The sequence below is a fragment of the Phyllostomus hastatus genome, unplaced genomic scaffold, assembly GCF_019186645.2.
Source record: "Phyllostomus hastatus isolate PE091 unplaced genomic scaffold, TTU_PhHast_1.1 phas_contig_17, whole genome shotgun sequence".
In the NCBI taxonomy this organism is placed as follows: Eukaryota; Metazoa; Chordata; class Mammalia; order Chiroptera; family Phyllostomidae; genus Phyllostomus; species Phyllostomus hastatus.
The window spans coordinates 11,177,102-11,191,541 of record NW_025333664.1 but is presented as its reverse complement, the minus strand read 5'-3'; the positions used below and the strand labels follow the sequence as shown (position 1 = coordinate 11,191,541).

The 14,440-nt window shown below is 57.2% G+C and overlaps 1 protein-coding gene across 1 annotated transcript in view; it reads left to right on the top strand.

Moving 5' to 3' along the window:
• Positions 1-11,436, top strand: part of STK4 (serine/threonine kinase 4) — an 85,558-nt gene extending 74,122 nt beyond the window's left edge. Inside the window, exon 11 of the mRNA XM_045832922.1 lies at positions 7,392-11,436. Within this exon, the coding sequence (XP_045688878.1) occupies positions 7,392-7,550 (159 nt within the window). The 3' untranslated portion in view covers positions 7,551-11,436. The remainder of the gene's footprint in view (positions 1-7,391) is intronic.
• Positions 11,437-14,440: the final 3,004 nt, after the last annotated feature.

Below are 14,440 nucleotides of genomic sequence, written 5' to 3'. Positions count from 1 at the left end.
TTTTATAAGGGCCTGATAGGAACAAAATTTGCATGACCATAGTTTGAATCAGAGGAAATCACTCATTAAAATTCTCACGAGGTTCATTTAAGGAGCAACATCTTTTGAAACGGAAGGGTCTGGCGCTTCCTTAACCTACACAGGTTGTGATTTGTCAGCTTCCTTGTTTCTCTGCTCGATTATGTTCTCACTCACCTGCCATGAGATTACTGCATCACCTGGGAATCTTATCCTGCTCCGTCGCCTCTCCCCTACAGTCCTACAGTCCACTCCTAGACAGAGACAGGAGGGGTGAGTGTCTTTGGTGAAACCGAATCAATGCCCCAAATGCCTGTAGACGGACCTTCGTACGTTTTCTCTGCTGCGCGTTTGCTAACCTTTGGGGCTGGTGTTGCAAGTATGAGATGGCATGTTGATGGCTTCATTCAACTTCGCAGCTTCTATCAGGCTTCCTTATCGTCTTGCTCAATTCCAAAGGTGTGTTCTTTCCTAGTTCTTGGCCTCAGTAAAATATCACCTGTGACAGGGCATCCTCCTGACTCACCCGTCCGGAAGGGATGGTGTTTGAGGAACCCTGTTTGTGACGTTGGATGCAGAATTGTGGGGGCCCGAGTACAGCCCGCACAGAACTGAAGCCTGTCCTTAAAGCTCCAGCAAGCCTCTCTGCGGTGGCTTTTATAGGGCGCCTCGTGACACTGCTCGCACCATACGCAGACTTCTGAGGTGAGAGGGAGCACCTGGCGTGGGGACCAGCCCTGTTTGTTCCCAGGAGCCTGTGGCCGCGGCAGGTGAAGCGCTGGTACGCATTCCTTCGAGTTTAGTTCAGCTTAGTTCCTCTGATTCATGACAGGCTAATTGTCAGTGTAATTTCTCTGAATTATCGCTTGTGATGAAATACAGCTGGGCCTTCTCAGCTGTTCCCTGGGCCGGTTGAGCAACCAACGGTGTATCAACATTGACACGGTGCAATTCAGAATTTCACAGCTGCAAAGCTACGTGAGAAGAAATCGGTTCCCATCAGCCGTCTGTGTTCGTAGCAATGCCGGAACCTGAGGACCTGGCCAGAGCCTGGCCCAGAGGAAGCAAGCCAGACTCATCTGACACAGTTCACTGGAAACCCCTCCATGTGTATGTCGTGTGTCCCGCACGGTATTTGGGGCTCATCAAGCTCAGTTCGCACAGCAACAGCAGCTACCGCTTCTGTTACTCACGAGTTTCCTCCATTTTCCAGAAAAGGAGTTAAGGAGGCAGCTCCCACTTACCAGCATCATTCTGGTGTTCACCAGACACTGTGTTGCATACTTTACCGATACCTCGAGGCCTCACAGCCTCCCCGGTGGGATAAATGCTGCTGTCCTGCACCGAAAAACAGGAAATTAATGCACAGATTATGTGTCTTTCCCAAGGGCACCCAGCCACCAAGGGCAGAGCTCCCAAGGAACCCAGGTCCATCCGACTCAAAGGCAGTGCCCTTGCCGCTAACCCTGCCTGCCTCTCCAGCAGATGCTGCCTCCTGTTTCCACGTTGCCCGACAGTGTTCCTGGCCTCGTGGAGCTGCCGCCAAGTCGGTTGGTTGGATTGAATCACAGTCATTAACTCTGAATGGAGTCGCTGCACCTGAGCTCCGTGCAGCACGCACTGGGCGCTGGTATTTTCCCAGGAGGAAGCGCAGCAAGTTGGGCAGCCCCGCTCATCCCTGTTTCACAGACGAGGGGACCCAGGCCCAGAGGGGCCATGCAGTTCGCCTGAGGTCAGCCTCACTGCTGGGCGGTGGCGTTTTTGAACATGAGAGCCATCAGATGTCATTCGTGTCCGCTAAATTCATTACCCTTCCAGCCTGCCCATGTTCGTCACTGAGCGGCCCGTTTCCAGAAACCTCCTGGTGGCGGTTATAGTCTCTTCCTGTTCTTTGCTGTTGCCCTTTGGGGGAACTACTTGCCTGCTCTGACCCTCACCGACCTCATCTGTAAAAGGAGGACAGTAACGGCACCTTCCGTACAGACAGGTTGCATGAAACAGTGCAGACAAAATGCCTAGCTCCACGCTGAACGCACGGCATGTGCTCACGTAACAACATACTTCTGCCACGTTGGCGTGTGGCATCGGCAGTGAGACAGCGTGGTGTCCCGCTGACACTGAGGGAGGCTGACTCTCGGACTGAGAAAATGCCTCCTGCAGATGGAACACATTTCCAGAGACCGCACTGTGTCAGAGAAGTCTCGTCTGCACGTGCGCCGCTGCCTGCACCGGCTCAGACACCTGGCAGACGTCATCAGCCAGGGTCGGAGGCAGTGGGGAGTGGGCTCTGGGCGCTCGCCAGACAGCAGTGAGCGAGTGCGACCTCACAGCATCAGTGCCTTCCGCCACACTCAGAGCCCAGCCCTCTCCGCTTCCCAGGGGCCCGGGGAATTCTGAATAACCGAGGATGAGCCTTATTCTCCCTTCTCCATCCTCCTCTGGCTCTCCCGGGAAGAGCGCCGGAAACCCCTGCCCTCGGTGTGCTGGCTCCAGCACCGCCCACCCCCTGGCAGCGAGCCTGCTGCTGGGGCTTGGCGTTCGTTTTGTCCTCTCCAGAGGGTCGCATCTTATCCCTTTGATACTCTCATTCCTTCCAAGTGTGTTCCTTGTAGAAGTTCTTTTTGGTCAGGAAAAATAAAATTAAATCGGACATGCCCTTTAGTGCTGACTAACCCAAGAGTGGAGACCTGCTTGTTAGCACTGGGTATCAGACAGACATTTTAATGAAGGAGCAAAGGTTGCTTTCAACTCCAAAAGGATGTTGAGGGGAAGATGAGCTCCTTGGGGGCAGAACTGCCTTCTCGTCCCACAGCGAGCCCTCTCAGCCCCTCCCCTGGAGCCCAGCCGCACATGGTGGGGCTCCGGGACCCTGCCACTGGGGTGTGTGTGGCCGCCTTCCCCTGCGGACTGGGAACCAGGGGCCCTCTTCCGCTCGTCACCAGGGCTACGCTCAGCACAGTGAACAAGACAAAGACACTGTCCCTGTGCGGCTTTCGTCCTGGGAGGAGAGACGAGCAAAAGAAAATCAGTGAGGACAATGACCAGGTGCCGTGACTGGTGTGGAGGACGTTAACTAGGGGCCGAGAGAGAGAGAGAGAGAGAGAGAGAGAGAGAGAGCGCGATGCGGAGGAGGCGGCCTCTCCAGATCGGATGCCCGAGCGTGGGACGTCTGAAGGGGGAGTAAGAACTCGGGATGAGCCGTCAGGAGAAGGGGCATTTCCCCTGAGGCCGGAAAAAGCGAGGCCTGCCGGAGGATCGAAACCCTGGCAAACTGTGGCCAGAGGGTCTGAGCGAAGGGGGAGAGCGGGAGGTGCCACAGCTGGAGGGGCGGGGGGCCGAGGTGTGGGCCTTCGTAGCCCCCAGGAGCCATTGGGTTTCGCTGGAAGCATAGCAGCAAACAAGGGTGGGGTGATTAGTCCGTTTCTGTATTTCTCACTGTGTGTTGCTCAGAGAGAGCGGTGGCCTGGATGGAGGAGTTGGAGGGGAGAGGGACTGGAGGGGTCGGGCGTAGGTTACACTCGTGTTTCAGAGACGGACTGAAATGAAGGTGGACTGGGGCAGGCGGGTGGTGAGGGAAGGGGACGACCCGGGGGTGACTGGAGCGCCCTGAGGTGGGAGACTGCAGGGAGTAAGGGAAGGGGCTCCGGAGCTGTGCTGTGGAAGTGAGTGTCACGTGGCGGACTTACATTGGAGCAGGGGACCGGCCAGCGGGGACTGAGCCATCCAGTGGGACCTGATCTGGACGTGTGAGCCAAGTTCAGAGGAGAATTCTGGTCCGGAGACATAAATATGGGAGTCGCAGCGCAGGGGGGACGTTTAAATCCCAGGGGATGACGTGCTAAATGGTGGCCTTCCCTCTAACTTGTGACAACAGTCCCAGCTGCCTGCGTGGCCATGCTGGGAGTTTGCTCCTCCGGGCGCTGGCTGTGGCAGAGCGGTGGGACCCCGGTCACGTGACTGCAGCACGGGCCCCCGGGCATTCATTTGTGCCTCCCACAGCCAGGAGGGTGAAACGCTACACTTGGCGCCAAAGAACCTTTCTCTGAGCCTGTTTTCAGAAAAATCCATATCTGGATGGTGTGGCCGAGTCATTAGCAGGGACCGGCCGGCTGTTTCTAATAGGTCAGGTGTAACTTAAGCCGCAAAGGCCTTCGGGCAGGTCTGTCCTGAGGGCGGCTGAGACGGAGCAGAGGAGCTTGCTGTGGTCCTGTGTCCGGTCAAGGGCACAAAACGCTGCACAGAAATGGGAAACTCAGAGGAAGCTTTCCACCAGAGGCAGGCCGGCTGCTCTGTGAGCATTTCGCCACCAGGAAAACGGGAAGGACGCTGTGGAATCACGCTTGCCAAACCCGAGGGCTTGTAAGACAGCCCTGAATAGCTTCCTGAGCACGCAGAGTGCTAAGCCCCCCTGTGCCTCACCTCCCCACCCTGCCCCCCCGAGTCTGGTCAGTGGCTCTGGGCTCGGGAGCCTGTATTATTCTCACCAAGTGACTCTGGTGCAGGCGACCCATGGTCACACTTCAGGAGATGCCGAGTCTAACAGGACCTTTGGGGTCATCTGGGCGGCCCTCTCGTAAAGGGGGAGACGGGCGTGCGGAGCAGGGGGCCTGCCGTTGAGCCGCAGAATAAGCCAGAACGCCAGCGTAGTTCTGCCAACTCACACTGCTTCGTTCTGCCGTCGACCCTTCGTGCTGATGATGGATAAAAGAGGCGTCCCCTGAATTCCCGGCTCCTCCCTTCACTGTGTTGTTTCTTATTTTCTCAAAGCACGTGTCACCTTCTGATGTGCAGGAATTGACTGTGTTGTCTGTCTGTCTGTCTGCCTGTCTTGCCTCACTAAAACGTTCGCTTCGCAAGGGCACTGGTTTTTGTGTGTGTTGTTGTCACTGGAAATACCGCTCCGCCTGCCTTCAGAGGGCGCGGGCGAGCGAGTGTGCAGGGCCGCGGCGGCCTCCCCGGAAGTGGGTCGGGCCTGTCGCCGCAGGAGTGCCCCTCCGGGCGCCCTGTGTGCCGTGGACAGTGCCTGGCCCGTACGAGGTGTTCAGGGAATATTTGATAGACAGACAGACGGATGAAAAATACTTTGTTGAACTGTTAGTGGGCCATGCAGGAAAGTGCCAGCCCTTAGCGTAGAATGTTGCAGCCCAGAATAATGTAGAGTATCTTCTTTTCCCTTTGTTTGAGACCTCTGGCTGAGATCAGAGGTTACAGGCCCAGCTTGTTTATGGGAGATGGAGAGAGGCTTTTTAATAATATAATACTCACAATACTACCAATGATAGCAGCGGTAACAGCTCTTAATAACCGCAGTGCAACTGCTGCCATTTACGGAATCTTCAGCATCAGCCACGCAGGTTCTGCATGACGTGCTGAGCTGAGAACGTCACACCCGTGACTCATCCAGTCCTCGCGGCAGCCCCCGGGGTGGAAGAACTGGTATCGTCTGTTCTCCAGAGGGGAAACTGAGGACCGAGGAGGCGGTCCAAGGTGACACAGCCACCATAGAGGCCCAGGATCTGCGGTCCCAAGGTGAAGCCCTTCACATCATGGACAGTGTCGGGTTTGGGGCGGCCCCTGCAGAAGGGGGTGGAAAGGCTCAAGACCAGGCGAGCATCACTTTCTGGGGTGTGCTGGGCCAAGAACACCGGCCCCCTAGAGGGTATAAAACTGCAGCTGGAAAGGAAGGGGCATTTTCCAGCCCGACTTCCCAGTGTGCCCCCACGCTCCCGAGTCTTTCCGTCCTCGGTTACAAAGAGCCTTTGGTCTTAGACTGTGAGGCCTTTCTCGCTGCTCAGACGGCCTCCTCCCTGGAGTGGGCCGAGGCAAATGCCTACGGCGGCAGGTCACCGAACCGTTTCTGGGGAGGCCACCGCGGCCCTACACACTCACTCACACCCACCGTCCGAAGGAGCGGGGACAGAAAGGGGCCCCTCCACCACCTTCCCGCACCCCTTCCCTGCCGGGGCCTCGGGAAGGGGTGAGGGGAGTGACGGTCCTATAAATCTTTGCCGGGGCTGAGGGGGCCTTTGGAGTTCCTGAGACCGGGGCCTATTAAAGGGTTGTGAGCTCACAGAGTGGATTGCCGCCTGCTGAGGATAATGTCGCATTCATTCCCACCCTGCCAGCCAGCCTGGCCTCGCCGGGATTCAGGGAAGACTCCGTATACATGGCAGCCGGGCCACGTGCCCGGCAGCCGCAGACACAGGTTGACCGGGGTGCGCGCCTGGGCTGCAGCGAAGGGACGGGGTCGCCATACACGGTGCCATCTGCAAGCACAGTGCCCCGGGGCCCTGCGCCGACAACCCCACAGGCCTGCTCTCACTCCGTTCTGATAACGCAGCTGGGGGGCGCTGCCGCCCCACTTCTGCAGGTGGGGAAGGCCTGGGGGCGGGCACTCGCAGGGGCGGAGCCGTGTTTTCAGCAGCGCTGAGCTGGCTGTAAAGCCCACGCCTGAGGCGAGCCGCTCCTTCTGCGGTGCTAGTGAAGGGCGTGGACTCTGGGTTTGAGTCGGCTCTGCCCCGACTAGCCGTGAGACACCAGCAAGTCGCGTGTCCACTCTCTTCCTGCCCACTGCCTTCGTGGGCTTGTTCGTCTGTAACAGGGGAAATGACATACTTAAAGCAGAGGGTTGTTGCGGGGAATCAGTCAGTGTACGTGAAGCACTGTGTGACTGGCACGTAGAAACCACTGCACGTGCACGTGCTGGCCATGCTGCTGTTCGTTTGTGTGTCCTATCTCCTCCTGTGGGTGGTGGAAACGCAGAAGTGTCCGGGTTTCTGCAGCCCCCCCCCCCCGCCGTCATGTCTGTATCCCCATAGCACTTATGCATGTGATCCACAGAAAGCGTTCCGAGTCGGGCCTGGCGTCTGAGTGTCCCCCGCAAACACCGCGGTGATGAGTATGGCAGCGGGGGGTGTGGGAAGGCAGGGGTGGGGAGAGCATCGGACCTTCTGGCAGCGTCCGGCCTGCTTGGTGTGGTCACTGTCCAGATGTCCCTGTGCTGGGCAGACAAGCGCCAGGAGGCAGCCGCTGGTTTGCACGCATCGAGTCGCTGCTCCTGTAGTGCCTGCCAGTGCGTTAGAGGGGCGGGGAGGGGCGGTGTGAGTCGCTAAGTTCCTGGTCCAGGCCCGGTCCGTTGAAGAGATCAGAACTCCGCCCTCTTATGGAGATGGTGGTCTCAGAAAAGCTTGGTGGTGTGCCGTGGTTTGAGGAAACTGTCACTGTCCTACCTCTGCCACCCCAAACTCGCTGTGGCCGGGTGTCCTCCTCCTCTCTCCCTCCCCCCGGGGCACCTGTGAAGGCTGGCTTCCCTGCGGGCGGGTGGGCCACTGATCCGGGCTCTGCTGTGACCACACTTCCCACTTCTCTTCCAGCTTAAGACCTGGACGGTGGAGGACCTCCGGAAGAGGCTCTCGGCCCTCGACCCCATGATGGAGCAGGAGATTGAAGAGATCCGGCAGAAGTACCAGTCAAAGCGGCAGCCCATCCTGGACGCCATCGAGGCCAAGAAGCGGCGGCAGCAGAACTTCTGAGCAGGGTCCGGCCGGGAGGGCCCGCTCCCGCCAGTCCTCAGGGGAGCGCGGGGCCGTGGCCCCTGGAGCTCGCCAGCCACCACTCCTGCGCCCTGTCTCCCCACAGCACCTTCGTGAACTCAGGAACGTGCGCCAGAGGGAAGGGCCGCCTCGCCAGCCAGCGGGCCGCCTTGGGCGTGGGTCTAACTGGGTCAGGGGAGCCACTCCAGAGGACTTACACTGGCGCTTTCAAACTCAGAGTCTTAAACCCCAGGAACAGAGACCCCTAGCCGAGTGACAGCTGGGGAAGTTTTACAGTGTCTGTTGTGTCTCTTCTCCCAATAGCTTTCAATTGTTCTTTCTGGAAAGACTTTTTAGAAAACTATAAATATGCCTTTGTATAAATTATCGCTAGATTCCCCACTCAGCGTGGTGGCGTCTCTGTACAGGTACAGTGTTCAACAGTTTGCCTCTTTTCTGGAAGATTACGGTACTGTGAGACCCGAGGGCCGGGGCGCCGGGCGCCCTCGGGGTCACTCACCTCCCGGGAGCCAGCCTCACCCTCTGGCAGGGATGCATTTAAAATGGGGTTCAGGCCAGTTTTCCCATGGTTTCGGCCTCGTGCGGGCCAGCCCCCCCTCCCCGGCTTTGGGAGCTGTAGGTGACAGCCCAGGGAATGCCTCGGGGGCCGCGCTGACGCTTTGAGCCCCAGGAGAAGCCTGGCGCCCTCGTTGCAAATTGGCCTCTGTGGCTTCAGCGCCTTCTGTCCACCGTCACTCTCCCAGCTGCCCAAAGCCACAGCACAGACACTGCCCAGTGCCTTAGAGGGGACGCGACCCGCCCAGCAAGGGGACAGGCCTCTCGGGAACCCTCAGCAAACACGGGGCTGGGTTCCGTCCGCAAAAGGGAAAGGGTGTTCCAGGTTCTCGCTGTTCGTGTGAAGGTCACCCACGTGGCATTTAGCGCCACGTTCCTTACAGGGGTAGAGGGCATTGATTTTGTGAACTGCATTCAAATATGTGACTTTTTTTCTTCTTTTTTAAAAAGATTTTTACTGCTAAGGGGTCTGGAAAGGATAGTGAATGCCAGACTTAGATTTGTTCTCCAGGGGCCTCAACCCAGACACGTGGAAAGCCAGAGCTGGAAGGGACCCTAGGCGTCATCTGATGGGGGCCGGGGTGGGAGGGCAAGTGACAGGGCCAAAGTCACAAAGCAAGGTGACGTCGGGGCCGGAACTAGCCCTCAGGCCCCTCCCCTGGTTCGCTGCCCACCCAGCCCCTTCTCCGGGGGAAGAAACTTGTGTCAGTTTGGGTTCAGTCGTTCAGGGGAGCCTGCGAACGGGAACTGGCTCTTGCCTTGTCGCTTCGGTGGCTGAGGCTCTGGAGAGGTTCCCCAGGGAGCCATTCCGTGGCCTCTGGGCCACGTGCCGGGTAGCAGCCTGGCCTCACGCAGGCAGGTTTAGGGCCGAAAGCAGGGCTGAGGGCTCACAAAAGACAGCGCTGAGCCCGTCTGCAGCGTTGGCTCAGGCCACCTGTCATTTAGTCACGCAGCAAAGAGGAGACAGCTGGGAAAGGCAAATGCGTGTTTATTTTCAGATACTTCTGCCTTTCAGAGGCAGGCCAGGGGGCTGGGACTGGGCTGCACCTAAGGATGCTGCAATTTGACTCCATAATTGCTTCTGCTTCCCAAACCTGGGAATCAATGGAAAGGCAGGGAATGTTCTTCTGTGGCCAGATTCTATTCTCTGCAATTAAAGCAAGTTTTAAAAAATGCAAAAGGCAGTTGTGGGTCTGCAAGGCGTGGCCAGCGAAGCAGCTCCGTGGCAGACACAGAGAGGAGAGGACAGTGGGAGGTCCCCGTGGAGTGGTGAGTGGCAGCTAGTGCTTGCGCACCGCCCACGGTTTGCCAGGCACAGGGCTCGGGAGGCTCCTGCCGTCTGCTCCCAACCCCACAGTGTCTCTGCGGGTCAAGTGTTTTGCCTCCACTTCTCAGATGAAGAACCGGGTTCAGAGACGGGGATGTTCTTGCCCGAGCAGCGCGGCTAGGAAGTGGTGGGATGGGGATGCGTAGTGCCACTCTATGGGACCAGTATTTCCAGGGCAAAGTCTTTTTAAAGTGAAGTGCCCACCTTTTCTTGCACAGGCTAAATAACCCGTCACAGGCATTTTTCAGTAGGGAGACAGCTGAATCAGTAGTCAGGTGTGGCAGCCAAGCGAGTCTGAAAACCCAGATCATGGAGCAGACACCCCGCCCCCCCGCCCCCGACACACACACACCCTCTGCTGTGCTAAGGAACAGTCCCGCCTCGGTCTCTTTCCTTTCGAGAAAGGACTTCGCACTTGGCCCGACAGGAAGGCCTTTTCTCCCATGCTAAGCTAGATTAAGTGAAGAAGGTTTCCGTTTCTCCCCATAAATATTCCAGAATCTCAGTCTGGGGTCGATTTTGTCTCAGGTGTGGGCACACCTGCCACGCCGGCCAGCAGAGCACGTGGCTCTGCGGTCTGGCCAGACAGGGTCCTCAGCCAGAACCCAAGTTCTTTCGGGTCAGTTCAGCGTCCTGACAGAGTGTGTGTTTCCTGCCGACAGGGAGGCAGAGGGCATCCCCCAGCCGTGTCCTTCCTCGAATACTCAATTCAAGGCAGACCCGTCGGCTGTCACGGAGCCCTGGGGGTCACTGCTGAGCGCCGGTGACTCAAGCTTCCAGGGAACTCCCAGCCCCTTCCCTGTTCTCTCCTTCTAAGAAACAAGGACCTACCGCTAATTGTGTCTTTAAACAATGCTGAAGTATCTAAGAATGTGGTCATGGTTTCCTCATCCGTAATTTGAAAGTACATTTTTATTTTCCTCTTTCCATTGTCCCTTTTCCCAACTGTGGGTTTGGTTGGTGCATGTTTGTCTGGCCAGGTAAATAGGCAGACCACACCGCCTCTGCTTTGAAGCAACTTAAGAAATACAGCCTTTACTTCTTGAGACTATACACTCCGATCCAGGTCACACTTAACTTAGCAGCCAGCATTTAAACCTCAATAGCTCTTACCAATATCAGGAATGAGAGGGGTCCTTGTAGATCCTAGAGATATTAAAAGGCTCATATCATGAACAACTTTATGCTAATAAATTCAACAGTGTACGTGAAATGGACAAAGCAATTGAAAGATACGAAGTACTACACTCAAGAAGAAACAGATCATCTGAATTGCCCTATATCTTAAAACCTAATAGCTGTGGGAGATAGGGGTACCCTTGTCCTCTTTTACAGAAAAGGAAACTGAGGCTCAGGGAGCTCAAGTCCGTTGCTGAGGGTGACAGAGCTGGAATACGGCAGAGCCAGGACCCAGAGTCGGTTCCAGCTCTGGCTCCGGCACCCCCTTCCAGCGCCCCCTCCAGCCTACCATGCGGCCTCCGGAGGTCGCAGCTCCTCCTCCAGCGGGAAGTCGCTCCTGCCGCCCGCGGCCTCCCGCCCCAGCCTTCCTTGGACACCCTGTCTGTGTTTTCACCGGGATTGTGTGTGTCGTCTTTGGAACCCATGTTCTTACTTGTGTTTGGGGGGGGGCGGGGGATTGCTTCCACCAGCTTGCACTGAGACCAACTTGGGGGGAAAAAAAAAGCTGTTGCAGGTGTACAACTTCAAAATGTGAATTTTGTAGCTTTACCTTTTTGTAACAAAAACTAATATAACACTGGCTTAAGTGCTGACTTGAAATGCTGTTTTATAGGGTTTGGATGTACATAATCGCTGAAGTCAGCCGTTTGTATATGGACGAGACATCGCTTCTTTCCTTGCTCTCCCCCTTTTTTTAAAATTTGAGATGCTTCCTAGGTGCCTTTATGTTGGAATTGTTTCCCCTCCTTCCTTCTTCCTACGCCTTGTCACCTTTGTTTTAAATAAACTGCCCCTCGGACCACAGACTCTTCTCTTTAAAAACGAGACCCTCCCTCTGTAGCCTAAACAGTGGTGTTGGGGACCTTCACCGTGACAGTGACTCTGTGTGGAGTTTATTCTGGAACCCAGAGCAGGGGGAGAGGGAGCAGGACAGGGAGGACGCTTCCGCTGGGCCCCCACCGCGTGCCGGGTGCCGAGTGAGTTGGCTCGGGTATAAAGAGGAAGCAGACACAGCCCTTGCGGACCAGCTGGGGAGTCCGCCAGACACCCAGGGACCACACGGAGACACCGGCCGGCCGCCGTGGGAGGGAGTGCGCAGCTGCGGGCACAGATGGGGGAGGGGCGGTCGGTTCTACTGGGGCGTCCGAGGGGCTTTTCTGGGGCTTCTGCCTCAGTCAGACTTGAAGGAGCTGAGGCCGTGGGGTGGAACACTTCATTTCTGCCTGCACAGGGTAACATCAAGGGAAGGGCAACAAAGCCAGCCCAAGATGCCTCGGGTGCAGGACGCAACAGAGGGCTCTTCCCTGACTGAGGGGAAAGACTCACGTGGCTCGGCCGTGGGGCTGAGATCCCCGAGCCACAGCCGGCGGTCGAGGGTGCAGGCGGCCGGGTCCACAGCACCGCTGCACTTCGGTGGAGCCAGCCGCTGACAGCAGGAGGACTTGGGGTGAGGACAGGAGGACCGGCCACATGAGAACACGGGGTGGGGTGGGGGGGGCACCCAGGCCGTCCAAACCACGGGCGGAAGCAGCCCTGCCCTTCCCTACTGGAGGAAGCTCCCAAGAGCCCGCCCGCCTGCCCCACCCCTCGGGGTGCCCAGCTGGAAGGCGGGCATCAGTTTGGGCCTAGAGGGTGAACCTAAGACTCCGGGTGAGCAGGAAGGAATCTTGGAGCCAGACAGAAGTGCAGAAACTTGTTCACTGATACCGTGAGGAATGTGGGGAGTATTCACGGGAGCGGGTTTTTGCGGTGCTTGAAGAAGGAAGGGGGACATGTAACATCGGACCAGGCTGACCCTGTACGCATGCAGGTACCAGGGGTTCTGCATTGCCCCTGCTCGCGCCAGGAGCTGGCTGGCCTCGCACTACTGACGGGCTGGCCAGTGCAAACTTGGACCCAAGGCTGGCCCACGTGAAATGGAATTAAAGGCCCCAGATCCCTTAGCATCACAGGGGAAAGGACCCAAAGGTTTCTGCAGACGGGGACGCTGGCCTGGATCTGTTTGGTGCCCCCTTCCTGCAAATACCTCTGCCTGTGGCCGCCAGTGACCTCAGGACACTTGACCCTGGCTTTGAGGGAAGTCTAGGCCAAGAGCGCTGGGTGGAGGGGCTCCTTGATACCCGTGGAGAGGAAGAAGGCAGAGGTGTGGGGGGCCAGGTGTGGGTTAGCATCTGACCCTCAGAACTTAAGTGGGAGTGGCCACTGTAGCATTGAGCAGGCTCTGTGGGAGGCAAGACCTCAGGCTAGAGGACCCTAAAAAGTTTACTTGGAAGTAACCACTCAAGTCTTACGTGATTTGTATAACCAACAAAACATAAGAACCCAAACAAAGCAAAACAAAAACCAAAAGCATTCTCTAAAGCAAGCAAACCAAAAGAGAGTCCTGGCCTAGGCCCCCCCTGCCCTAGGCAGGTGCAGAGCATCACTGAACACCTGGCCTTGAGCTTGGTCCTTGAGCTAAAGCCCTTTGGGTGAAACGCACACTGCTTGCCCTTGAGGAAGGACGGCTGTACTGCGGCCACACGCTCGCAATGTGAGTGTTTCCACCTTCTCCAGGAGGACCTGTGGCCTCGGACCACGGCGACTGGGTGCTAAAGAAAGGCAAATACCCCAGTCTCTCGGGGAACCTTGGGTGTACCCCTGGAGCTGATGCCAGTTTCTCGTGTCCGAGAGGACACTGTAGGTCCATCGAGCGTGTGAAAAATAAGTGTTCTGACCTCTTCCCGTGTCACTGGGGGTCTATGGGATCCCAGAGCTGTCCTCTCTCTCCGGTTTCTGGGCGAGAGTGTGAAAAGATCCCCACGTGGCTCCCTGACCCATCAAGGCCATTATCATATAGAAGGCCAACAGAATCCAACAGAGCAACTGTTCCAGAACAGAAAAAAGAACAGCGGTGCTGTGTCTCTAGAAAGGCCGTGGAGACTGGAGCCTCCACTGGACCCCGCAGAGTGACGGCCCCCGTGAAAGCACCATTAGCTTCCCCCTTTGGCTGGTGCCAGATGGGATGGGTCTTGACAGGAGTTATATTCATCCAGGGGCAATTCCGGCTGTAGCTGCTGTATTAGCCATGCGCTCCTCACCACAGCCCCTGGAGCTAAGAGGCATCTACCGGTCTCGTCTCTTCCAAGAAACAAGCCACTGGAAGCCTGTTGCTGGAAAGGAGACGAGTTTTCCTTTACCGTCCACTCAGGGAAACCTCAGCGCCCTTCCAGCTCTGTATCTGGAAGACTGATTCCCTGACACACTACAAGGCAGCAGACCCACCTGCTGCATTGGTGAAATCACACCATCATTTCCTCACGCTGGGTACACTTACAAAAACTGTGTGTGCAGCAAGAGCGTGTGCCCGGCCGCCGAGAGCTGGGATGCAGTGGAAATCTCCCATCTTCGCCCTTTAACGTCTCCCCCCTTTGTTTTGGGGACGTCACGTGGCCTTTTCTTTGGGTGACGACCTTTCTTCCATCCCACGTGACCTGTTGTAGGTGTTCATCCAGGGACCCTGTCCCCCATCCCCACTGAGGGACGGGGTATGACGCAAGCTGGGCAAACCAACCCGTCTCCTGGGATCGGGGCTGTGAGCAGAACGGCCCAGGGAAGGACGGTGATCGGAGGAGGGTCATTCGGACGGCAGTGTCCCGCACTGAGGGTTCATGGGTCCCGCACGGTGGCCCGGGGAGCTCCCCTCATCCCCGTCTCTCCTGGCGCCTGGACAGCCTGCTTTGCCTCTGCCTGGGGGGTGAACCTCAACACTCTTCTGCAGCGGGCTGACTGGTGGTGCCCAAGACACGCCCACGTCCTCATCTCTGGA